General features: G+C 40.2%; 1 protein-coding gene across 1 annotated transcript in view; it reads left to right on the forward strand.

Annotated features, from left to right (window-relative positions):
• The first annotated feature begins 8,485 nt into the window (after positions 1–8,485).
• The window catches only part of C10H1orf94 (chromosome 10 C1orf94 homolog), a 52,080-nt gene continuing 32,606 nt past the window's right edge, over positions 8,486–27,959 (forward strand). Inside the window, exon 1 of the mRNA XM_058195819.1 lies at positions 8,486–8,763. Within this exon, the coding sequence (XP_058051802.1) occupies positions 8,486–8,763 (278 nt within the window). The remainder of the gene's footprint in view (positions 8,764–27,959) is intronic.

The following is a 27,959-nucleotide window of genomic DNA, read 5'->3' on the forward strand; positions in this document are numbered from 1 at the left end:
CAACCTTGGGCCTGGTGGGACTAGAACCTGCAGTAATTGCAAGCAGCTGTGTTAATAACAGACTGTCTTAGCAGCCTGAGCCCCCAGAGGGCCCTTTGAGAAGAAAGGTGGAATTTGGAAATTTGGGAATTGAGTTACAGGCTTGGTTTAGAGTACTGTATTTTTCAGACTATTTATTTATTTATTTATTTGTTTGTTTGTTTGTTTGTTTGTTTGTTTGCTTGTTTGTTTGTTTGATTTCTATACCGCCCTTCTCCCGAAGGACTCAGGACAGCCAGAATAAAACAACAAAGACATAAACAAAAATTAAAACATTTTAAAAACTGATTCTAAAATTAGCCATAATAAGTTAAAACTATCATAAAAACCCTCATAAAAACCCTCAATTAAAATTTTTGTTAGGCAAGCCCCGCACGATGGAACAAAAAGGTCTTAAGCTCGCGTTTGAAGGTCCGGAGGTCGGGGAGTTGGCGTAACCCCGTAGGCAGCTCACTCCAAAGGGCAGGAGCCCCCACAGAGAAGGCCTTCCCCCGGGGGTCGCCAGTCGGCATTGCTTGACTGACAGCACCCTGAGGAGGCCCTCCCTATGGGAGCGCACAGGTCGATGGGAGGCTATTGGTGGCAGTAGATGGTCCCGTAAGTAACCCGGTCCTATGCCATGGAGCACTTTAAAGGTGATAACCAACACCTTGAGTTGCACCCGGAAGACCACCAGCAGCCAGTGTAGCTTGCGCAGGAGAGGTGTTACATGGGAGCATCGTGGCGCTCCCTCTATTACCCACGCAGCCGCATTCTGGACCAGCTGGAGCCTCCTGGTGCTCTTCAAGGGGAGCCCCATGTATAGAGCATTACAGTAGTCCAGGTGGGAAGTGACAAGGGCATGAGTGACCGTGCATAGGGAATCCCGGTCAAGGAAGGGGCGCAACTGGCGTATCAGGTGCACCTGATAAAATGCTCCCCTGGAGATGGCCGTCATATGTTCTTCTAAAGACAGCCGATCATTCAGGAGAATGCCTAAGTTGCGAACCCTCTCCCTGCGGGCCAATGATTCGCCCCCAACAGTCAGCGATGGAATCAGCTGGCTGTACCGGGATGCAGGCATCCACAGCCATTCAGTCTTGGAAGGTTTGAGTCGAAGCCTGGTCTTTCCCATCCAGACCCTCACGGCCTCCAGACACCGGGACATCACTTTGACGGCTTCGTTGGGGTGATTAGGGGTGGAAATGTACTGCTGAGTGTCACCAAACGCACTTAGCTTTTGGGGAGGAAAACAAGAAAAAAAATCTGCCTCTGCCTCCCAGCAATTTGCCTCCTTGCAGCAAACAGTAAACAGCCTGGTCAGCTTCCGCACAGCCTTATTTAGCATGAGCAGCTGATTGGCAGTTGGATCGGCCTCCCGGAATACTGTCTATCAGCTTTTCCAGGCTGCGGGGATTGTCGCTGCCCTTTGGTGCCATTGACACCCATCACCACTGCCATCTTTGTGTGCCCCATTTTCAGCCTCTGCACACCCCATTTTTGGCCCGTTCCAAGTGGTAGCGAAAGATGGCAGTGGTGATCCCTGCTGCCTGGAACAGGCTGAAAATGGGGAGTGCAGTGGTGGCGACAGGCGGCAGCGGCAATGGGTGGCAACGGTGGCAATGGGCAGTGGTGATCCCCGCAGCCTGGAACAGCTGATAGGCGGTATTCTAGGAAGCATACCCAACCACCAATTACCTGCTCGTGCTAAATCTGGCTGTGCTGAAGTTGACCAGGCTGTTTGCTGTTTGCTGGAAGGAGGCAAATTGCTGGGAGGCAGAAGCCAAAGGGTGGGGGCCAGCAGGTGGGTGGGGCTTCAGCAACATTTGCTCTATAAGATGCACAGACATTTCCACCCACTTTGGGGGGGGGAGTGTGTTTTATATACCAAAAAATTTGGTAAATAGGACATCCAAATTTGCATGTAAGTCTTTGTAACATATATTCAAAGCTCATGTATGCCATTATCACATTAGTGTATATATTGAAAACGCATTGAATTACAATAGCTTGGTGGGTTTGCATATTGCTAAGATATATGTTCTTCACAGCTCTGTTGAAAATGAGTCCCAGATATCCATCAGGGCTGATTGTACCACGTTATGAAAATATATGTGGTACAGGGTTGAACTACAGATCCCTTGTTACTATCTGAGTTTGGTACTTTTCTTGCAGATGTTTTATTACCTAGCTAGGTAACATCTTCAGTGATAGAATTTCAGAACACATGGACAGACTTAACTGATTTCAACTGTAAACATGTGAGCATCCTAATCCAAGCTACATCCAAAAATCCTGAAAGTTGGCACTCAGGCAACTCAGCTATCAACAGGCACATAAGCAGCACTTACCATTAAAAAGATACAATAAACTGAAATAAAATACAATAAAAATAAAAAGATAGAACACCTTCTTGCCCACAATCAACACCCAGATAAGCAGGGATTAAACCAGACAAATAATAAAGCAGTAAACAACAACCCAATCAAGGAACAACTAAGGAGTAAGCAACACTCCCACCAACAAAGATAGAGCAAGTTATTGTATATAAAGATAGAACCAAACTCCATTCCATTCAAGCGCCTAGTTGTGTAATGAAACATTTGAAAGAAAACAAGCAATTTCACAGGATGGAAGCACATATGATGTGATATATGATATGATATGATTTCAACAGAGTATGGAAAAGAGAGGTTACCTGATTTGGGACTCAAGTAAAGCTTTTCTGAGAGGGTATTTTATATAGCACAATAGTAAATTTGAAAACAGAAAATGTAAATGATTTTAGAGGAAATTAAAAAAAAATCTCCAGGGATGACAGCTATAATTCACTAAGTTAAGCTTTTACAGAGTTAAGCTTTTATCTATGTTTAAGTTAGAGAGATGAAAATAAAAATGAATTATGCAAAACAAAAAAAAAGAATTTGCAATGCATACAGGTTGTGAAAGCAAAAAGAAAAAAGTCATATTAAAGTTACAAGATGGGAATATAATAGGTAATGTGAATATGAGAAAAGTGTTTCATCTTACTATGCTACTTTATACAAAGGTTAAGAAATTTCTTTGGAAAAATGGATTATGGCTAGTAGAATTATCAAAAATTACAGTCAGACAACTTTTGACAACCCTAACCCTAACAACAAAGAAGTTGTTTGTAATTAATAAAAAAAAACTAAAACAGAAAAGGTTTTAGATGAGTCCAGATGGTCTGTTATCATAAATGTTTTGCAGATGGGCTTATCCTCCCTTAACAGCAAGTGATAAATATTATTCTGCAGAATGGAAAGATTCCTGATAGTTGGAAAAAGGCTAATATAACTTATTAGAAGAAGGGATAAGGTTGGTCGTTTATTAAGTAATGATTGCAAACTGTTTACCACAATTTTGACTGAAACATTGAAAATAATTTTACTGAATTTTCTTCATAAAGATCAATGTGGGTTTAAACTATATGATTATTTATTTATTAAATTTGTTTTCCACCCATCTTGCTATGAGGGGACTCTATTATAGTATAGTGGTATTATTAATAATAATATTAGACATGTTTTAATATTCTGGAAAACAACATACATTCATATTCTTTGACCTTTGATAATTTCAATCCATTTTCTGTGTTTTTGTTTAGAGTTTTGGCACATATAAACCTTGGAGATAATTTTATTAAATGGGTAAGTTTGTTTTTCATTCTCAGAAAGCACAAATAAATGTTAATGAAAACTAACGAAGCCTCCTGAGTTTCAAAAAGGAACAGAAGCATGTCCGCTACCTCTATTTTTGTCCATTTTGCTTCTTATATGGCAAGATTTACCTTGAGATAAGATGGGCGACATATACATTCATCAATAAATAAAAGATCAGGAAATCATAGCAGTTAAGATTTAAAAAGAAATGATTGACTTAAAAAGTCAAGACTTAAAAAGAAACTGGTTGACTTCCTCTTCTTTATAGCAACCCCTGAGATATTGGAACACTGCTATCATGTCACCCCTAGTCCTTCTTTTAATTAAATTAGACATACCCAATTTCAGCAACAGTTCATTATATGTTTTAGCCTCTAGTCCCCTAATAATCTTTGTTGCTGTTCTCTCCACTCTTTCTAGAGTCTAGTCTTTTTTACATTATGGTGCCCAAAACTAGCTGCAGTTTTAGATACAAATGACATATCCAAATTTTATATGGCAAGGGAATAAAAATATAGTTCAATAGTAAGTGTTACCAGATGCAAGCAAAAGAGAAGGATTGGGTTTACCAGATTTGAAATTGTATTTTGCTTCTCATTTGGTCTGGATGAAATAGTGGATGTTGTTGAGAAACAGGAGAATTTACAGATAAAGATAAAGATAAAGAACTGAGGTTTGAATGGTATGGATATTTTTGATATGCTTAAGTTAAAATTAATCTGAACGTTAGCATTTTTATTAGAAGTGCCATATTGAGAATACGGAATAAATATAAACCCAGAGTGTACCTAAAATACCTTTATGGATCTCAGCTCAAAACACACATTATAGAAGAGAAATAGCGGATAAAATAATTTTCTAATAGCTAATTTCAACCATTTATCAAGGGGAATTTACAATCAAACCAAGAGAACAATTAATAGAAGAAGGATATAGTTGTCAATTGTCAATTCTTTATCAATTGTCAATTCTTTTATTTACAGTTTTTTGAAAGGTTTTTAAGTCAATAAAAAGACTAGGATGCAGAACAAGGTAAATCAGAATTTGAAACAATTTTGTATTGATGATGTACATGTAATTGTAAAGATATATAAATATATGGTTGAAAGAGTTGAAATTTAATTGTGTTATGATCTGAAAAAGAATTTTTATAAAATGATGCATTGTTGGTACATTTGCCAAACAAATTAACTGGAACATATAAAAGACACTGCAAATGTTATGTTGGAAATACGAACATCATGAAGGGATAATTTATCATGTTTGGTGGACACGTAAAAAACTAAAAAAAAACTGATTCAAATACATACTTTGATACAGAGGGTTTTAGAAATCAATATGCAATTGAAGCAGAGATTGGGTTCTTCTTACCTCCGCTACCGGTTCGCATGTGCAGATCACCCATGATGATGGGCGGAGCCTCCCACTATCATTACTACCGGTTTGTAAGAACCGGATCAAACTGGGAGCAACCCACTACTGAATTGAAGCCAGAACATTTCCTATTAGTATTGCTAGATAAATAGTCAGAAAAAAGCCATGGAATTTATTTCAGTGTATGATTACTGTGGCAAGATTACTGTTTGCACAAAGATGGAAAGATTCAACACTACCCACTATAGAGGACTAGTTGAAGCTGGCTGACTGAAGTGGATAAATTGATTTCTTTGACTGGAGAAAAGACATTTTTACATTTATTGGTGACTGGAAGTCTCTTATGGATGTTTTCCATAAAAATGAACATGATTTATGGTTTTGATGATTAGACAGGATAGATTATAGAAATAAGAATAATAAGATGTAACTTTGGAGAGAGAGGTTAAAATATATGCATATTTATAACTGCTGTGAAGTAAATTGAAACCCACTTGTTTATACACTTCTATTCTTCTTCAGCATTTTTTCTTTGTTTGCACTGTTTCTTTTTTCTTATTTATTTTATATTTTGTGTTACTGTCTATCTTTTTATTTAAAAGTGTGTGTGTGTGTGTGTGTTTGTTATCATCAATGATCATTTTAAAAAGTTGCTCAGGTAATTAATTTTTTGGTATAATGGACTCCCAGAAAGGACTGCAATTTTGTCCTTGAACTGGCAAATCAGATCTAATGAATTTCCCAAGTAGCATAATCTTCTCAATCTCAACTTTAAACTTGAATAATATATAATAATAACTTGAAAAAAGTGACAAAAATGAGAAAAAGACAGCACAAAGCATGCCATGATAGCATGGCATTACCACAACTATTCTGGGTAAATGGTAAATTTGTCCATTACTTTATTCTCAACAATAAAGACAGCTTTGTGCTGTCTTTTTCTCATTTTTTTCAAGTTATAAAAAAAACAAAACAAATGGACTCTGAGGAAGATAATCTTGTCTTCTGATTCTACAGTATAAAGTCCAATTTCTACATTTTGTCAAAGGCAAAACTGGAATGATCCATTTCAAAGAGATCTAGGGGATAGGTGTAAAGTTGGAGTCAAATGCCTCCACTGAAGCTGTTTTTCCGCTACAGCCATTTGTTTTAATAGCCATTTCCTCTCATTTTTTTGTCTTTAGTTTTGAAACTTATTTCCAATAACATCATCCCCCCCCCGTTTTTTTTTTGTATCATTCCCCTTCTATAAGTGATGGGGGTAGGATCATTTCACATAACATTTAGCACTTTGGATATTTTTTTGAGTAACTGCTAATCCTTAAAGTGTGAACCAATTATGTGTGTGTGTGTGTATACACATGCAAGGCTTGCAAAATGAAAGGAAAATGGAACCACAAATATTATTCCTTATCAGTGTAAACATATGTCACATAATATAGTAGCTTAAAAGGTTTAGCTTGTATAAGTCCACTTTTCATGACATTGTCCAAAAACAAAAATAATAAACTAATATTGCTCTGTATTGCCACCTACAGTCAAAACATGGACAAGAAACGGAGGAACCAAGCTGTCCAGAAATGTGTCTGAACTATTATGCTTTTAAGTTGAAAACAATATAACATTTCCCTCCTCTGCTTGAGGTTCAATTTTACCAATTAAAATTAAGAGAGTCTTGTGAGTAGGCTTTCCCTGCGTGAGATGAGAACTAATAAAAATAACAAGTTGTAAATTGCAATCCATTGTAAATTTATTTAAGTCCACCTGAAATCAATAGAACATACCTCTCTATAGCTTGTAGCTAGATTTAAAGGCTGCATAAAGCCATGGTTTGTTTGCACTGTTATTAGTTCCATTACAATGTCTAGGTTTCCAAAGACCACATTAAACCACAATGGATGGTTGGATTTACTTGTTTTAAAAGTTATGCTTAGTATGATATGCAGATTTGGTCTGTGTTTGGTCTGTATTGCTATTAAGAGCAACCATTATATATGCATGTTGTATAGATATATGTTATAGATATATGAGAAATAGTTCGGTGTAGTGGTTAAGGCACTGGGCTGGAAACCAGGAGACGGTGAGTTTTTGTTCTGTTTTATGTACAAACTCTTGGGCCAGTCTTTCTCAGCCCGAGGAAGCAGGGCAGGCTACTTCTAAAACTTTTGCCAGAAAATTTTGCCAGAAAACTGCAGGGACTTGACTTCTCCATGGAGTTGAAAGCAACGCCTCCCCCAAAGCATGTCATATTAGACATGTGAGGCTTAATTTTGAATTGTTACAAATAAGAGCTCACTTGACATAATTTATGATAAAAACTCTAATTTTGAAGTCAAATTCTTTGATGCATAAAGCCACACAATGTTGATGGCTATGTTTGCCATCTCTGATAGAGAGGTTCCACCCTAAGCATTTGCTTTAAAATAGTTTGATATTTTTTTAAAAAAAATAGTTGACTAATTAGAGAGCATTTTTAGTTAAATAGTATATCCTGAACAAAAAAGTATTTTGATGTTTATTGTTTTCATGCCCTGAGTTTCTGTCTTCCTATTTGAAGACCTGTGTCTAGGAAGCTGGATGAACTTGAATAACGTGACCTGTCTGGTCTTCTGGAGCATTCTTACTAAACCACTTGTAACTTGTCAACCTGGATTTCACTCCATTGTTACTTAAAGGCACAACTATGGTGGTTTTTATTTTTTTAAAAATGGCCACTGCCCCTTGAAAGCCATTGAAAAATAGGTTTTTTAGTTCCACTTTTTTCCCCCTCAGATCCTTTTCAGAATGTCTAATGAAGAGTTTGGCTTAACTTCTTACCCAAAAATTATCAATAAACTCACATCCATTCCCTTTCATTTTTCTTTTTCTATATTTGTTTACATGTTACATAGCAAACACTCTAGTGCTCAACCCTGACTTTCTTCTATTTATATTAAACTGCATAGTGTAGATGAATAGTAATAATAAATAAGAGTTAATTCGATGGATCATTTCTCTGAGCATATAGTAAACATCTAATATTTTTATTTGAAAAACCATCCAAAAAAAAAAGAGGAAAAAATACCTTTGATGGCAAGCAGATTTAGATATATCAGTTGGAGGAAGTAAACCTAGTTTCAGCCTGTATATGTACTTTATACTTCTTCAGAGACAACATAATCTCATCTTCCCCTTTTGCTAGATCTTTGAGTCTCAGTATGACTAAATCAATTGCTATCCCTATCAGTTGGCTTTCTACAAGTATTCCATGGTTACTTGGCTACCTAGGTTTGTTGCCATGTATTCCATTCTAGGCCATCTAAAAGAAGTCATACTATATTAACGAACATGTACATACAACAAAAAAAGTTTATGGCCCCCTCTCCTGTTTTGTAAAAAAATTCTTCCTGTTTCTTGATGTTCAAAGTGAGATGCTAACAAGTAGGAGTAATATTCAGTGTTCAGCAGTCAACTCCAAAGGCCCTTTCCCTCTAGGCCCATTCCCAAGACACATCTGGATCCACCACAACACTCCCCAGGACAGTTTGGATAAAGCTTGCCATGAGATTTGGAAGAGAGTCCAAGGCCTCCCTGAGGAACTACAGCCCAAATCTTCATCACCTCTTCTGCAGGTTAGCTGTCACCCTATCACCTCTTCAGAGGCTCTACAAGAAGACAGCAGTAGTACTCACAACAGTTCTCAAAAGGAGTGAGTGTTTTTGTTATTTTTTTTTAAATGTCTTTCTTTATAAAATGAGAATAGGCTTCTTTCCAAATATATAGTTCTGTAGAAGGTTTCCCTAACTAGAGATCTCATACAATGACTGAATTGAAAAAAGAGGCATACATTATTCTGTTATAAAACCCTAAACATTTGGAGCAATTAAGGGCCTGAAAGGATTTTCACTTAGTGTGTGTTCACAGTAGTTGGAGCAGACAGTTGAGTAACGATCCCTTCAGGGTTTAACCTGGAACCTCAACTTATAGACCCTTTAAAGAATGACTAAACTGAATAGTAAATAAATAGTCATGGTGAAAGTAATTAGCATACCCATTGTAGAGCCAGTTTGGCCCAGTAGTTAAGGAACCAGATTAGATATCAGGAGATGGTGTTCTAGTCCAACTCTAGGCATGAATACTGGCTGGGTGACTTTAAGCCAATCATGAGATGGTGAGTTCTAGTGCTGCTATAGACATGAAAGTTGGATGGGTGACATTGGACCAGTCATTTCCTGTAGTCCAACTCATCTCAGAGTGTTGTTGTGGAGAAAAATAGGAGGAGGAAAGAGTATAAACTATGTTTGCCTCCTTGAGTTATTTAAAAATAATAATGGTGGGATAATAAAAATAATAATGGTGGGTTAAAAATATCAAATTCTAAACAATCCAATATTATTATTTCATTTAGGGAAAAATAGGATGCAGGTAAACCTTTTAAAGGGCTTTTTTCACTAATTATAAACAGTGGATGCAATAAATCAGAACACATAGCTTAAAGAATCTGAATATTTCACAATCACTTTTTCTCTTGCCTACCCACCCATCCAGAAGAAATACTTTAACAAATGTGTAGACATTCACACCCAAATAGAGAATGATCTTGATAAAAGTGTGCCAACTGTAAAATAGTCTCCCTGTTCAGTTACAGTTGATGTGGAATCTTCTTAGCTTTTAGTGTCAGCTACAAAGCTATTTATTTGACCAAGCTATTGGTTGAACTTACATTTCTTGGTCATTTAGTATATTGCTCTTGTTTTTATGATGCTATTTTTTAGGCTTTAAGTAGTGTGATTTTTTAACCATTTTATTGGTTCTGTTCTATTGTATGTCATTTGGGGATTACTTTTAATGGAAAGTGGGAGAATGCTTTTATAATGAATAAAATAAAAATAACATTAAACACCACTCAAGAAAATCTAGGCAAAACAAATAGGCCACTGAATTTATAGACAAACCTGATATACTGAAAATGGTTTCTTGTTTAAAAGAGAAGCATCTCATACATCTTTCATTTTTTAGCATTCGAATAGCTTTTGCAATCCCTCTACAACAATTCCCCCAACAATCAAATGAGTAGTAGAGAATTTATCTCCCCAACTTTTTCCTAACACTCTGGGGGGTGGGGGGAATGACTGCACACGTGTGTGTGTGTGTGTGTGTGTGTTCAATTCAGATTGATAATTTTGATTTGATTTTCCTTTGGAATCATGGAAAAAACCAATGTATTTTACTAATGGAAAGGATTTTTTAAAAATTACATTTTTTCGTCTCTTCTAATGAAATGTACATTCCAGAAACTTGCAAATGCTTTCACAGCAGTTTACAGGCTCATGTTAACATAAATCCATGTCTGAGATTATGCAGGCAGCTAGAGGATGCATCAGCAACAGCTCTTAAATTAAAAAAGAAGCAAAACAAGGCTTTCATAGAGGAAAATGAATTGAAACTTATAGAGAAGCATTACAAGGAATATCTGAAGAGACAGGCAGAAATTTTGTCAAAATTCCAACAAAATGGATATTTTTGAGCACAATCTTCAAGCAAAAAAACAGTATGAATAATTTGTAAGTGGGCAATTAAACAGAAACAGGTGGAGTTATCCTGCTAAGCAGGATGTTGAACGCTAATAGTTTTGGTCAGATAAAATGTATGTGTGATGTACACTTCAGTAGAATAGAATAGAATAGAATTCTTTATTGGCCAAGTGTGATTGGGGACACAAGGAATTTGTCTTGGTGCATACGCTCTCGGTGTACATAAAAGAAAAGATACATTTGTCAACAATCATAAGGTACAACACTTAATGAGAGTCATAGGGAAACAGTCAATATAAATCTTAAGGATACCAGCAACAAGTTTACAGTCATACAGTCATAAGTGGGAGGAGATGGGTGATTGGAACGATGAGAAGATTAATAGTAATGCAGACTTAGTAACTAGTGTGACAGTGTTGAGGGAATTATTTGTTTAGCAGAGTGATGGTGCTCAGGAATAAACTGTTCTTGTGTCTTAGCTGTATTGGTGTGCAGTGCTCTATAGCGTCGTTTTGAGGGTAGGCATTGAAACAGTTTATGTCCGGGATGTGAGGGGTCTGTAAATATTTTCACAGCCCTCTTTTTGACTCGTCCAGTATACAGGTCCTCAATGGAAGGCAGATTGGTAGTAACTGTTTTTTCTGCAGTTTTAATTATTCTCAGAAGTCTGTGTGTGTCTTGTTGGGTTGCAGAACCAAACCAGAAAGTTATAGAGGTGCCTTGAATCAGTCAACTGCCTTGGACAATTGATTGGGCAATGAATTATTAAATCATTTCTGCTATACATTTTATTATCTAGGAGGAAGAAATGTCCCATCAGATCTTCTGCCTTTATGCCAAAATAACTAAACCAATTTTGGAATGGGCAAAGATAGAACTTGCTGTTTTACCCAGGCAAAAGTAGGCTAGAATTTGAGGAGAGTTTAATACTGTTTTGTTGTAAAGAATATATCAAATTCTTTCTAAGTCCATATGTGAAATAAATTGAAGCTTTCCTTTAATGATTTCCAGATTTTTATGATGCAATTTCTGACCCCCGAAACACATTTATCTATCCTTGAATATGATAATCTAAGCATTAGGGAATTGCATAGATTAGGCAGTTTATTAAGAACAACAGGGTGCAACATTAAATATATTCTAATACAGGGTTCACCAACTGGTGGTCCGTAGAATACTGGTGGTCCATGAGAAAATTTTGGTGGTCTGCAGAAAAATTATTTGCATTTTTTTATATTGCACTAAATCAGGGGTCCTCAGACTACGGGCCCTTGGCCGAATACATGCAATGAACACTTGCTGAAGAGTCTCCCCCTTCGGGGTCTTTTTGTGTGGGTTGGGCAGGGGGGCAGAAATTTTGACTCAGGGTCTGCTTCAGAGTCCTGGTGCGGGGCTTTGGGTGAAGGCTGGAGGAAAATGCCGCTGGTGGCGAAGAGCCAGAGGAACTTGTTCCAGGGGGACTGCATTATGGCCTGGAACTGACTGACCATCTCTTTATTTTTATTTATTTATTTATTTATTTATTTATTTATTTATTTATTTATTTATTTATTTATTTATTTATTTATTTTTGTCACACAGTATATACAAGCATAAGCATGTAATAACTATACAATATATAAGCATATATATGAGTATGTAATAACTATATTAATTGGATATAACGAAAGGAAACAATAGGACAGGAACGGTAGGCATGCTTGTGCTCTTATGCATGCCCCTTACAGACCTCTTAGAAATGGGGTGAGGTCAATAGTAGACAGTTTTTGGTTGAAGCTGTGGGGATTTTGGGAAGAGACCACAAAGTCAGGTAGTTTATTCCAAACATTAACAACTCTGTTACTGAAGTCATATTTTCTGCAATCAAGATTGGAGCGGTTAACATTAAGCTTAAATCTATTGTGTGCTCGTGTATTGTTGCAATTGAAGCTGAAGTAGTCTTCGACAGGAAGGACATCTCAGCCCGCTGAGCCTCCAGGCGGCGGTACCTAGCCTTGCACTCCTGCAGGTCTTCCCTCTGCTTGTAGTCTTCAGTGAGGTGCTTCTGCTGAGCCTCCTTCTTGGTCAGATCCAGTTTAAATTGAGCCACCTGTTTTGCCAACTCTTTCTTGTGGTGGCTGCTTAGCTCCAGCAACTGCTTCCTGTGTGGGCCCTAAGGAGCCTGGGCGGGCAGACGAGGAGTGGGTGGGAGGGGAGGGGCGAGTAGAGACCAGCGAGGCGCCCCTTGACATGAATGACATCAAGTTGGCCACGCCTACCCAGTCACATGACCACCTAGCCATGCCCACCCAGCTGGTCATTAGGCAGATCATATTATATCATACGGGATTTAAAATTATGAATTTAGTGGTCCCTGAGGTCCGAAAGGTTGGTGACCCCTGTTCTAATACATAGGTATGGGAATTGATAAAATGTGTCCAAATATATTTTACAAATGTTTTTGAGACTTCACCTTATATGAAAAGCAGTATGGAAATACTGATGATCATTAAAGTGAAGAAAGTATTTTTTTCACCAAAAACAGCAGCAAAACTATATTGATTTTCCCTCTTCATATTTAATTTAAGTTGTACCTTTTAGCTACTGATATAGATTAGATAAGTATATTTAGAAGTATAGATTGTGGTAACACCATGATTAAAAATATATCAATCAATTTTTAAATGGTGTTTGTGTTATTTTGTTTATCAACATTCTGTATTACATGGAGACACATACATATTTGCATTTCCTTGTGCTAATATAGGTGCTTCCCCCCATAATCATTCTTATGGAACTTGCTTAAAGATATGTGTCTGTGATTTTTCAGTTAGGAAACATTTTGAAATGGATGCTTATAAGACTTTAAGTTTGGTAATTGTTGACGTTATTTCATTCTGGCATACCATACCATGGAATTGGGGAAAATGTTTATTGCACTTCCTAAATATACAATGATTGCACGTAGGTTTGTATGTTTATGGAGATTCTTAATCATTGGTTATCCCAAAGGTGCTTTTTTTCCAAAAGGCAATTGGCCTTTCTTCTTTTTCCCCCCACTTTGAAAACATTTAGCTTTTTATCCAAGAAGCTTCTTCATTCATTCCCCACCATTCAGTTAGAACGGAAGAAGATTCTTGGATGAGAAGCGGAACGTTTTCAAAGAGAAAACAAAAAGAAAATCCAGTAGCCTTTGGGGGGGGGGGGGAAACACCTTTGGGACTGTGTTTAAATATGTTTTTTTTTCTTTCCACTTTGTATTTTTTTTTAAAAAAAAAAAGCCTTCATGAAAATGCATTCTTGAATGAGTCCTTCTCTAATATGCACATTTTTTTCCAAGCAATTTGCTCTTATTATTGGACTTTCACAGACCTTTCCCATAATGTGTGCACTTTATATTTTTTTAATGAAAGCATTGCACCACAGAATTTGGAGAAGTGTGAAAAATGAAGACATTTGCATTCCACTTTGTACATTAGCTCAGAAAGTCTAACATTTATATTGAAAAGTGACCCAAACAAATTTCTCCCCTAACCCTAATGATTAGAGATGCTGCTCTTTTGGCAATAGCTGCCATCAACTTATCTAAAAGCAGAACTGAATAATTCAAAAACTGTGTAGCTGTTTAGCAAAATGAAATTATAGCCATCTGCCTCAGGTGAGCCTGCTTAATTTTCTAGAGGCCAGGAGTATGCATGTTATTCCCAACACGTTGTAGAAACGATAAAATATGAATGCAATAAGCAATAATGCAAGTGAAGTCTGAAACATTTACAGCTTAGGGGAAGAGGATCTATGTTCTTTGTGCAAGTTCCTCAATCCAATTCCTGCCAATTCCAGATCAAAATGAGAAATATTTCTGTTCTGCCAAGCTACTATTGTAGTCATAAAAGCAGAAAATGCAGTGCTAAAAATTTGCCATATGTAAGGCAGTTTTGTATTCAATTCTACTTGGATGACTTTGGCCAATCACAGGAGACTGTGAGTTCCAGTCCCACCTTAGGCATGAAAGCCAAGTGGTGGACTTTGGTCCAATCACCATGAGACTGTAAATTGTAGTCCTGTTGTAGGCATAAAAACTGGTTCAGTGACTTTGAGGCACACCTCTCTCTTAGCTTAATTCACTCACAGGATGGGTTTGGACAACTCACCATGACTAACTTGTCATTGCTTTTTCACCACAGCCAACTTGCCAAGGTCATTTTGACAGAGGCAATCTGGCATGGTCATCTCACTCCATCCATCTTACCACAGCTAACCTGGTACAATCGTCTCATGTAACCATCTCACCGCCATCTCATGTGACCATCTTGACAACTCACTGTGGGACAATTCATGCAGGATAACTCAAAGTGATAAATGTTATTCACCACTGGTTTGTCTACATTATTTCCATTTCTGTCGATAGAAATAATGTCATAAAACCATGGCAGATAATATTTATTGTGTTGTTTTGACCCAGCCCTCATAAGTAATAAGCTGCTTACTCACAAGTAAAACAAACCCCTTTTCAAAATGGCAGGAACAGTCTTTTATTCACATGGATGAACAAAAACCAAATGTAATTAGTCCCAACAAACCTGGTTCTGGCCAAGGAATCTGAATTGTTTCTGTATACTAGAAAATGAATGGTTGTCTGTAACAACTGGCTACCCCCAAACCCCTACTATTGATTTCCTAGCCAGGGAGGGGCTGGCTAGTGCCTACATCTGTTTTTCCCTGAGATCTGGCTTACTGCTTTCCTTTGCTCTCCTCTCCCTTCCTCTCTACACATACACATATCTGGGATGGATCCCATCCGTTCGTCCCCCTCACCCAGCTCAGGCCCCAAAGACAACTGTCTCTCTACCTGGGAGAGGACAGAAATCCCCAGCTCTGCCTTGGTCTCTTATACTGTTTCCTTATCAGAGCCTTCCAAAGACTCCGAAGCTGACCCAGGCTCTCCCTCAACCTCCTCATCTGACTCTGCAGCTAGCTCTGCTGGCCACAACATGTGGAACTGTCCTATGGTGAGTTGTCCAGCAATAAATTGTGAAAAGAACTTCTAGTGAAGAGAAGGACCAGGGGAGACATGATAGCCATCTTCCAATACTTGAGGGGCTGCCTCAGAGAGGAGGGGGTCAAGCTGTTTTCCAAAGCACCTGAAGGCCAGATAAGGAAAAATGGATGGAAACTGACCAAGGAGAGATTCAACCTAGAAATGAGGAGGAATTTTCTAAGAGTGAGAACAATCAACGAATGGAACAGAAGTTGCCTTTGGAAGTTGTGGGAGCTTCATCACTTGAGACTTTCAAGAAAAGATTGGACTGCCATTTGTCAGAAATGGTATAGGGTCTCCTGCTTGAGTGGGGGGTTGGACTAGATGACCTATTAGGTCCCTTCCAACTCTGTTAATCTGTTAAATTGTTCCACAGTGAGTTGGCTGCCATGAGATGGTTGTGGCAAGATAGCCAAGATGAGTTGGCTATAGCAAGTTTTTTCATTTCATCACAGGATTGTTGTTGTGGGGAAAATAGGAGGAGGAAGGAGAAATATATATATCCTTCTGCCTTGAGTTATTTATGAACACAGTAAAGGCGTGATTTTCAAATCTAAAATCTATTTTTCTTCCTATGTCACTTTGCACACTCAATATAGAGTTATTATTTCAATAAACAAAATGCTATATAAATATTATATACACAAAAGAAACATCAGAATAGTCCAAAGAGAGGTAGTGTGGAATTGTGATGAAGTAATAGATTAGGAATGGGGAAACCCAGATTCAAGTCCATTCTCAGTAATGGAAGCTGACTGACTTCTAAGCCCAAAATCAAGTTTCAGACTATACAGTTTTCAGGTCATTTAAAAGTGCCATTTGGGGGTTAAAATGACCTATTTTGAGATTGTATTTTTTTATGACTGGGACATTTAGAATGATGCCATTTGAAATAACTAAGCATTATTTCAAACTGATGTGCTTTGTTCTGAGGTCAAAATGCATTTTGGTTTGAATCCAAAACAATTGAAACAGCTGTTTCAAAGTTGAAATACTTCAAGATGAAAATATATTTCAATGCCTGAATACTATGTATGTAATTGTTATTGTAATATCCCTCTGTTGATTTATTTTTGAAAAAAAAATTGAAGGTTGTAAAAATGTGTTGGACAGTGACAGGAGGAAAAATATTGCACCCCTTTAGATTCATAAAACATTTGTTGATGCTCACTTTTCTACTAGCTCTGGAACACTGATGTGATATTATTTCTCCTATATTACATGGATCAGCATTACAAATAAAAACAAGAAATTGCTACTGGAAACCATTCTCCAAAAGTATGTGTAACAATAAGGCAATACATCTAAAAGTAAGTTTTGCAGAACTGTATGGCTTGTTAGAATATTTTGCAACCTGAAATGTAACTGAAGAATCCCTCAAAAGATAATGTATTTACAATTTATCTGGTCTTCAATTTTGGGAATAAGGGGGAAGATCAAAACATGCCTCAGAATATCATAAAACAGGCAAGATATGGGCAATTTCCCCACCTCCCTAGAGTTGCTAAGACAAAGTTTCTGACAATAAACAGTGCAAAAGGAAGAACATTAAAATAGGCTTTGTAAAAAAAACCTTGCCTACACTTACTAAAACTGTGAAGATACACCACAGTAGAGTGTATTTATTTAGTGGTACAATTCCAAGCATTAACCAAGACTATGTAATTCTGATATGACATCAAATGATGAAAAATTACTTGGATATACCTAATGGCAGTGGATAAGTTTGGAGAATCCTAAAAAACTCGTTTAGAAGTTATGATGTACATCATCAGATAATTTTTAGCCCAAGTTTCAGATAGTTTCAATATGAACCAATCCCAAATTTCAATTACAGCCATCTAGATTGAGAACTAATTTCAATTTCAGAAATTGCCCATTGCTTGTCACTTAATTCCACTACAATAGAGATAAATTGCTCAAAGCACTTGTGAGCAATCTACAGCTATTAGTTCATGAGCAGCTCTTTCACTCTTTTTTCACTCTTCAAGTTTTTTCCAGCTGTACTTAAAAGAAAAAGGCAGTACAATTGCCTAAAAGTGTAATACAGTTTGTCTTACTTTGAAACAAGCAAAAACAATAGTTTTGTGGCTGAAAAGATGAATGAAAAATTCCTAATCCTATATTCTTCCCTCATTCTGCCTCATCCTAAAAAACCTCCAAGCACAAACATGCAAGAAAAAAGCTGCTGGCTAGTGAAATTATCCTCCCCTCCTTCAGTTTGAAGATGTTTTGATTTAAAAATTATTTAAAAGCAGAAGAGAATTCCACAGAGATCTTTAAGACCAGAATATGAGCTCCTTGCACTTTAGTTACAAAAAAGGCAAATGATATGTATGTATGGCCTATCTTTTCTTGTACAATCCTCTTTCTTTCCATTCATTTGTAATCTTTTCACACTTTCTTTTCATCATTGAAACCTAAGGAAAGAAATCCCAAGGGAATATTCCCAGAGAGCTTTTCATTAAATATACCATTAAGGAAGAGTCCTTCCCTTGAAAAACTAATATTTGTCTATTTTTTATTTCCTCAAGAAAATTTGAGGAAACTGCTAATTTATTTCTCTGACTTAATTGATCATGCCTTTCCAGCTTCTTGTCTGATTTCAAATTGTCCCTTGCTGAAACTTTTGGGGAGAAATAAAAATACTGGAAGCATTTATCAAGAGCTTTTTCTCTCTTATTTGAATTTTTCAGCTTTTGTTACTGGCCTAAGGCAATCCATGGGAAGGGGCTGCCCCCTCCTATCAAAATCCATTAATGTTGATCCAGCTGTTGAGACAAAGGGATCAGGAACAAGAATCATAGAGTCAGTATTAATCAAAAATACATCCCATTGCAAGGAATAAATTGGACGTTATTCATCTTTATCTAAAGATGCATAAAAATCTATTGAGTCAAAAACTTTGATTCAGTTTCATAATTCAGCCGGAGTTAACTCAATATGTAGGTTCACCTGAATCATTCTAGAAATGAAGTTTTGAACTGAAATTTTGCACAGCCTGTGCCTGTCCCTATGTCTCTACCCATCCTATTTTAATCCTCAACTGAGTTAACACAATATGATGAATTCTAAACCCAATTTAACCAAAGAGAATTTCTGTGTTCATGGAACACACCATGCTCAAAATAAATATGCCACAGGATTATCATAGGAGTCTCAAACTCATGGTTTATCAGGTCATTTCCTTTAGCCTTCAACAATACTTTGCAGGAGCTATTACACTATCATCATCATCATCATCATCATCATCATCATCATCATCATCATCATCATATTGGCTCTGCGCATGCGCAAGATGGCGGCTTAACAGGAGATCGGAGACGACGACGATTGTGTGAGGAGGGGATGGCGACGCCCAGGCAGTCTGCCGAGCAATCTGCGCCCCCCGGTCAGGCGTACCATCTCTTGAGCAGCTGTGAGAGGGGTCTTCGGACCTCCTCGGACTCACGGCTGCCGAGAACGAGACCGGGGAGGGCGAGCTGCGAGCGGCGGCCATCTTATCACTCGGCCGGGCGGGAGCCGACGACGAAAGCAACTGAGCGATTGAGGAGAGGACGGCGGTACCCAGGTGGCTTGCCAAGTGGTTTTTGCCCCCCGGTCAGGTATATCATCTCTCGGGCAGCCGGGGGAGAGGTCTGCGGGCCTCTTCGGATTCTCGGCTGCCGGGAATGAGACCAGGGATGGGCGAGCTGCAGATGGCGGCCATCGGGTTACGGACGAGGCCGCGGCTTGTATTTGGCTGTTGGGAAGCCGCGGCTGGGTTTCTCACCCTGTTTTGGACATCTGCCGTTCCCGGACTATTTCGGGTCTGTTCCGGCTCTTCCTGGTTTTCCCAGGTCGTCTTCTGGATTCGGTGGATGGGCCTGAGGTGAAGGGCTGTGAAGGGTCCCCCTTGCGGCCCCTGCTGGAGGTGTCCCGGCCTAGTTCGGCCTGGTTTGGCCTAGCTGGGCCTGCTTCTTCCCGGGACCAGGAAGTTACATTGTCATCTGTAACATGGGTCATCTGCACTTGTCATCTTGCACTTTATATGGCTGGCTTGAGACTTTTAGGTCATGGCCATTTTTGGAACTTTCCGGGAAGATGATTGGAGACCAACTAGGACCATCGGGGCCCTATTCTGAAACATCTACTTTGGAAACATCTATTTTGGAAATATCTGTGACGCCGCTGACGGGGGAGAGAAGTACCACCTCTTCTAGGTTATGGATTTCAGGACTGAGCTTTGTGCAGAGTAGCAATAATTTTACCATCAGACTACTTCTGCCTATCATATCATCTTGTACCAGCTTTAAGCCAGCCACCATCTTAAGACATATCGGAAGATGGGTATCCATTTGGACTTGGCATTACATCTTGCCATCCCAGACATTACTACCTCTCGTCGTCTTCTTTCTCCTGTTTATGCTTTTAATTTATATGCGATACTCTGCTTTAGAACTCTTGCGCCTGCGAGGTGCCCCCGCCTCGCAGGAATGGCCCGCTTCATTATCAAGGGCCAGCCTCAATGACGGGTCTTGGGATCCACAGAGGTGGCATGCGAAGAAAAAGAGCCTTTGGGGTTTTTTAGATAGGGCTTTTCTAAGGGGTGGGAGGGTTAGGGCGGGCGTTGGGGGTAGCCCATCGGGTGGGGAGCCAGTCCTTGCGCGCGCTCGTGACGGTCCTTTAATGGGTTCGGAGGTTAGGGGGGGAGATTGCGTTCCTGTTGGTGAGGGTGGTTTTATTTGCACGGTAAGTGGGAGGGGCAGATATGGCGGAAGGGGGGGATCATATCGTCCTGGGGGGGCGCGCGTTCGATGTTTGCAGGCGATCGCGCGCCCCGATCCCCCATCCTTTTCCCGTTCCCCGGATGGTCAAGACCCTCAGAGCCTGGGCCTTCGGCTCATGCTATGCAACGCACGGTCCGTAGTCAATAAGGCCCCCCTAATACACGATCTTATTCAGGGGGGCGCTGCGGACCTTATAGGCGTTACGGAAACCTGGTTGGGCACGGAAGGGGGCGTGCCCCTTGTTGAGATGTGCCCGCCGGGTTTCCGTGCATTCCATCAGCCGAGGGCTCAGGGTAGGGGTGGGGGGGTGGCGGTTGTGATTAGAGAGAGCCTAGAGCCGAGGGAGACCACTGTACCTCAGATTGCCGGGTGCGAATCCCTCTTTGTGAGATGGGGTCATAGGTGTCAGATGGGCTTGCTGGTCGCGTACCTGGCTCCTTGCTGCGTGACAGCTGCCCTGCCCGAGCTCCTGGAGGTGCTTGCGGGGGTGGCAGTTGAGACCCCCAGACTTTTAGTCATGGGGGACTTTAACTTGCCATCTTCCGGCTCGTCATCGACAGCAGCTCGGGAGTTCACGGCTTCCATGACGGCCTTGGACCTGACCCAAGTAGTTGATGGCCCTACTCACATTGGGGGTGGCACTCTGGACCTGATTTTTGTCTCTGGTCAGTGGTCGAGAGATCTGGACTTGAAGGAAATAGTCATTGAACCTTTGTCATGGTCAGATCACTCTCTCCTTCGCCTGGACTTTCTGACCGCCATTCAACACCGCAGGGAGACGGAGCCGATACGTTGGTTCCGTCCCAGGCGCCTGATGGACCTGGAGAGGTTCCGGACGGAGCTTGGGTCACTTCCTGAGGGGCTGGCTCACGGCTCGGTTGAGGAACTTGTTGCGGCCTGGGAACGGGCTGCGGCGAGGGCCTTAGACCATGTCGTGCCTTTGCGGCCTCTGACCCGGCGCAGGTCCCAACTGGCTCCTTGGTTCTCCGAGGAGCTGAGAGGGATGAAGCGCCGGAGAAGACACCTAGAGAGTTCCTGGAGGTCTAGCCGTTCGGAAGCTGATCGGACACTAGTGAAGTCCTATAATAGGGGTTACCTAGTGGCATTGAGGGAAGCGAGGCGTAGCTACGCCTCCTCCCTCATTGCATCGGCAGATAACCGCCCAGCCGCCCTGTTTCAGGTGACTCGTTCCCTCCTTCACCAGGGGGAGCGGGATGACCCGCTGCAGGGACGTGCTGAGGAGTTTAACGGTTATCTATACGATAAAATCGTTCAGCTTCGGGATGGTCTGGACCAAAATTGCGGTGACTCGGGTGAGACGGCTGAGGGTGGTCTTGGTGACATTTTATGGGATGAGTTTGACCCTGTGGCTCCCGAGGACATGGACAGGCTGTTGGGCAGGCTGAATGCCACCACGTGTTTACTGGACCCGTGCCCCTCCTGGTTGGTGCTGGCCACTCAGGAGATGACACGAGGCTGGCTCCAGGCAATTACGAGCGCTTCCTTGGTGGAGGGAGTCTTCCCGGCCGCCTTGAAAGAGGCGGTGGTGAGACCCCTCCTCAAGAAGCCTTTCCTGGACCCGGCTGTTTTAGGTAATTATCGTCCGGTCTCCAACCTTCGCTTCGCGGCGAAGGTTGTAGAGAGTATGGTGGCATATCAGTTTCCCTTACACCTGGATGAAACTGTCTATCTAGACCCGTTCCAGTCCGGTTTCCGGCCCGGTTACAGCACTGAGACGGCTTTGGTCGCATTGGTGGATGATCTCTGGAGGGCCAGGGATAGGGGTTGTTCCTCTGCCCTGGTCCTATTAGACCTCTCAGCGGCTTTTGATACCATCGACCATGGTATCCTGCTGCGCCGGTTGGGGGGATTGAGAGTGGGAGGCACCGTTTATCGGTGGTTCTCCTCCTATCTCTCCGATCGGTCACAGACGGTGTTGACAGGGGGGCAGAGGTCGGCTCCGAGGCGCCTCACTTGTGGGGTGCCGCAGGGGTCGATCCTCTCGCCTCTTCTGTTCAACATCTATATGAAGCCGCTGGGTGAGATCATCAGTGGCTTCGGTGTGAGGTACCAGCTGTACGCTGATGACACCCAGCTGTACTTTTCGGGCCTGTACCGGGCCACCCCAACGAAGCTATCGAAGTGCTGTCCCGGTGCTTGGAAGCCGTACGGGTCTGGATGGGGAGAAACAGGCTCAAGCTCAATCCCTCCAAGACAGAGTGGCTGTGGATGCCGGCATCCCGGTACAGTCAGCTGAGTCCATGGCTGACTGTTGGGGGCGAGTCATTGGCCCCGATGGAGAGGGTGCGCAACTTGGGCGTCCTCCTGGATGAACGGCTGTCTTTTGAAGATCATTTGACGGCCGTCTCCAGGAGAGCTTTTTACCAGGTTTGCCTGGTGCGCCAGTTGCGCCCCTTTCTAGACCGGGATGCCCTATGCACGGTCACTCACGCCCTCGTGACGTCTCGCCTGGATTACTGCAATGCTCTCTACATGGGGCTCCCCTTGAAGGGCATCCGGAGACTGCAGTTAGTTCAGAATGCGGCTGCGCGGGTTATAGAGGGAGCCCCTCGTGGCTCCCGTATGACACCTATCCTGCACAGGCTGCACTGGCTACCTGTGGCCTTCCGGGTGTGCTTCAAGGTTTTGGTAACCACCTTTAAAGCGCTCCATGGCATAGGGCCGGGTTACTTACGGGACCGCCTACTGCTACCGAATGCCTCTCACCGACCCGTGCGCTCTCACAGAGAGGGACTCCTCAGGGTGCCGTCAGCTAGGCAGTGCCGTCTGGCAACGCCCAGGGGAAGGGCCTTCCCTGTGGGGCTCCCACCTCTGGAACGAACTCCCCCCAGGACTTCGTCAACTTCCAGACCTCCGAACCTTCCGTCGCGAGCTTAAAACACATTTATTCATCTGTGCAGGACTGGACTAGATTTTAAATTTATAGGGGTTTTAAACTGGTTTTAATATTTATATTATTATATTATTTTTAATAATTTGGCTTTTAGAATAAGTTTTTTAATGGTTATCTTAATTTGTACATAAATGTTTTTTATTTGCCTGTGAACCGCCCTGAGTCCTTTGGGAGATAGGGCGGTATACAAATACGAATAAATAAATAAATAAATAATAAATAAATAAATCATATTATTATTATTATTATTATTATTATTATTATTATTATTATTATTATTATTATTATTATTATTATTATTATTATTATTATTACATTGTTCTGTAAGGCCAGCACACTCAGCACCACATAGAAAAACAGGAAAGGAAGCATTCCAGGAAGAAGAACATCATGGCACAAGCAGCCTAATGCCTTATCTTGACTTAGTTTGGCTTTTTTCTCAGGTTCTGGTCAACTGGGAGGGAGGGAGGAAGAGAGGGAAGGAAGGAAGGAAGGAAGGAAGGAAGGAAGGAAGGAAGGAAGGAAGGAAGGAAGGAAGGAAGGAAGGAAGGAAGGAAGGAAGATCTGCTAAGCAAGGAGAGAGAAGAAAAAGAAAATTAAGATTTGGGCAGCTCTTAGTGGGATAGGTTTTCCTAGAATATAGCATTACATATAAACACAATAATAAAGCCAAATATTTCCAGTTAATGAAAACTGCTGTCACATTTGTGGCCAAAATGAAATGTTTGTTTCACAATAAATGGGTTTTAAACAATATTTAATACATTTATGTTTAATGGCATGCTGTGGTATTCTTTGCTTTCAATTGCTAGAGACATTTCTGTCAATGTACAAAATGGCTTCAGCATTTCACACCTCAGACTAATGAAGTAATCTTCATGCGTCATTTCTGATGATTTCAGATTGAGGCTCCTGGTTTATCATCCATGACTGTTCCCACAATACATTGACCCATGAAGAAAACATTACTTTCAGAACCAGCGAGGGGAGGAAAAAAGGCAACCAGAAACTATTCCTAATATTAAAAGATAGGTCATTTCAATACAGAAATAGATGAAAGCATTTCTTAATTTTTCATCCCTTTGCAAATGAAGAAAACTGAGGAAAAATCCCACACTAAGCAACAGAAAATACCTTGAGCTAAGAAAACAAATCTTTATTTGTTCAAAAAATTCCAAAGATCTTTCAAATTGAACTTGAAACAGATCATTTGCATAAGTCAATAAGTTGAAATAATTAAAGGCCACCAGATCAAGCAAAAGGGCACAAGGTATAATCTTGGCCCTAAATGCTACTATAGATGACAAATTGAAGGGACGCCTTCTATATTTGGCAGGAAAGTGTAGGCTAGGATCTTGATGTGCCCTTCAGAAGAACCGTAATGAATTGAGGGCATCTACAATGTATACTTATGCTTCTAAGGTCAGAAAAACATAAAATGAGAAAATAAGAATCCTTTCCATTTTATTGAATGAAATTTAATCTCATGCCTCACTGGATGATAACTGGGATTTCTTTTCTTTTTTATCCCCTTCAAGTTATGGACAGCATGGTAGTTCATTTTTTTCTTCTTCATCAGCTCTGAATAAAGTAGCATCTAACTTTAACATTTTGCTTGCAATTTCAAGAAAAATCCAGCTACTTTGCAGAACTCACGTTAAGTCAGGGAAAGACAATTCAGGATGCATGTGATTGGGTCTGTGAAAAGAAGCTGTTCGGCAAAGCCTTTGGGCATGAATGAAAAAATGCTATAGTGTTTGGTAAACTTACATAAGTGCTTCAAAAGCTTTCCCTGAATGTGTGCAGACTCTACACTTCATTGGCCTTGCAAAGTATAGAGTTAAAAAGTGTAGTAAAGTGTAAACCTACATAAACTAGAAACAACCTTTGAAGAAGCAAAATACCTTATCCCACCAGACTTGAAATCCTAGGCTTAGAAAACTTGGAACTCCGTCGCCTTCGACAAGACCTAAGTTTAACTCACAGAATCATCTATTGTAATGTCCTTCCTGTCAAAGACTACTTCAGCTTTAATTGCAATAATACAAGGGCAACCAATAGATTTAAACTTAATGTTAACCGCTTTAATCTAGATTGCAGAAAATATGACTTCTGCAACAGAATCATCAGTGCTTGGAATACTTTACCTGACTCTGTGATCTCTTCCCATAATCCTAAAAGCTTTAACCAAAAACTTTCTACTATTGGCCTCACCCCATTCCTAAGAGGACCATAAGGGGCGTGCATAAGCGCACAAACGTGCCTACCGTTCCTGTCCTATTGTTTTTCTTTTCTTCTTCCTATATATATATATATATATGCTCATACCTCCTAATATTTATTCATATATATGTTTATATGCTATATAATCTTTTTGTATGATGTTGTGACAAAATAAATAAATAAATAAGCACAAGAGTCTTATTGTGGAATTTACTGCACCCCCTGCTTTCTGCCAATCCAGAAATATTTTACAAGAAGAGTCCTCCACTCCTCTGTAAACAACAAAATACCTTACGCCACCAGACTTGAAATCCTGGGATTAGAAAATTTAGAACTCCACCGACTCAGACATGACCTGTGTTTAACACAGAGAATCATCTATTGTAGTGTCCTTCCTGTTAAAGACTACTTCAGCTTCAATCGCAATAATACAAGAGCAAACAATAGATTCAAACTTAATGTTAACCACTTCAATCTTGATTGCAGAAAATATGACTTTTGTAACAGAGTTGTTAACGCTTGGAACACACTACCTGACTGTGGTCTCTTCTCAAACTCCCAAAATCTTTAACCAAAAACTGTCTACCATTGACCTCACCCCATTCCTAAGAGGACTATAAGGGGCGTGCATAAGTGCACAAAAGTGCCTACCGTTCTTGCCCTATTGTTTTCTTTCATTATATGTATTTATATATAATGTTGTGACAAAATAAATAAATAAATAAATACAATAAATAAATAAATACTTTTGGCAATGTGGAACAAAGGTGTCAATCAAGATATGAATAATTGAAATGGCATTTATGCCACAGAATAGTAACAAAAAGCACCCAGGAGGTACCAGGGAATTAAGAGAATTGCATTCCCCCATCTAGTTTCCAACATAGATCATCTATCAAGATATCCAAGGCAGGGCAGGGCAGGGCAGCAAAGCAAACTGCTAACAATATCCTTGCACTTGTGTGGCTACCCAAACTCAGTAGCAAGTACTCAATATTGGCAGACTGGCAGATGGGTAATATAGTCTCTTACTAGAGACTATAACCATACCACTTTCTCTAGCCTTTTCCCATTGCATCATGTAGTATGTCAATGGACAGAATAGAAAGGCTGATTCCCATTCTCTTAGCTAGGACTTGATAACTTATTTATTTATTGAATTTATTTGCTGCCCATCTCATAGCAAATGACTCTGGGCAGATTCCAGCATTAAAACATTAAAATCCCAGCAAATAAATATCTTTAAAAGAATAAAAGTAGAAATTCCAATCAAGATAAAATATAGTTAAAATATAGTTAAATTCTACATATCAAGTTAGCGCTTTCATCCAAGGATTAGATTTTGGGAGACAGATGAAGTCCCAGAATTCTCCTTGTTGAAAACAGGATCTTTAAATTAGAAGATCTATCATTCTTCATTGTAATCTAGATTTTTCTGGATAAAGTCCAATTTTCATGAAAAGGAAGTTAGCCAACAGCCTGCCCTTCTTGCCATTCTATAGTCAGATTGTGTCCTCCCACTGTGTCATTTCTTACCTCCTTACATCTGTCAAACATATCCCACAATAACAAGCAACACTTAATAACAACCAGCAAAAATCAGTTCTGCATCTCATAGAGTTTGAGCTTCAAGAAGAACATTCAAGTTGACCCAAAGGGACAGTGGATCTCCCCTTTACCTTATTGCATCAAGGAAACTTGCTTAGACCAGAGAGGAGGAGGAAACCTCTGTGTAGAAGGAAACTTGAATGTTTCTTCAATAATAATGTCTCATAAAGGCAGCTAGAAACAAATATTCAACAACTTCTCTCCCAAAGATTGCTTCCAAAAGCCTCAACTGCTTTTATGTTCAAGGAGATGGATCTTCACTCATGCGAAATTACTTTGCAAAATACCTCGTTATGAGTGCTTTTCACAGCCCTAATAATAACTATGTCAAGGTTCCAAGTAATGAACACAACCAGTGGAGAAATCCAGATTTTTTTTTATTATCGGTTCTGTGGGCATGGCTTGGTGGGCATGGTGTGGCTTGGTGGTCATGGCTTGATGGGCATGGCAGGGGATGGATATTGCAAAATCTCCATTCCCACCCCACTCTGGGGCCAGCCACAGGTGGCATTTGTAGTTGTGTATCCACTACTGGTTCTCTGAACTGATCAAAATATCCACTACCGATTCTCCAGAACCTGTCAGAACCTGCTAGTTTTCACCCCTGAATCCAACCAATCCAGCAACTCTGAGACTTTCAGCTTTCTCAAAGAACTGCTTTATTGAGTACATAATTTAGGGACATTTGAAATGCAAAACCAGCTCTGGCTATTTCTCGTACTTTGAGTATAATTAAAGAACAGACAGCTCCCTCCCTCCTTGTCACAGGTCACTTTGTCCAGTTAGGTGTTCTGGTATCTCCTTGGTAATGTCTTCCAGTCTCTGGCCAGCACCTGTTGG

The sequence above is a fragment of the Ahaetulla prasina genome, chromosome 10, assembly GCF_028640845.1.
Source record: "Ahaetulla prasina isolate Xishuangbanna chromosome 10, ASM2864084v1, whole genome shotgun sequence".
Classification (NCBI taxonomy): domain Eukaryota; kingdom Metazoa; phylum Chordata; class Lepidosauria; order Squamata; family Colubridae; genus Ahaetulla; species Ahaetulla prasina.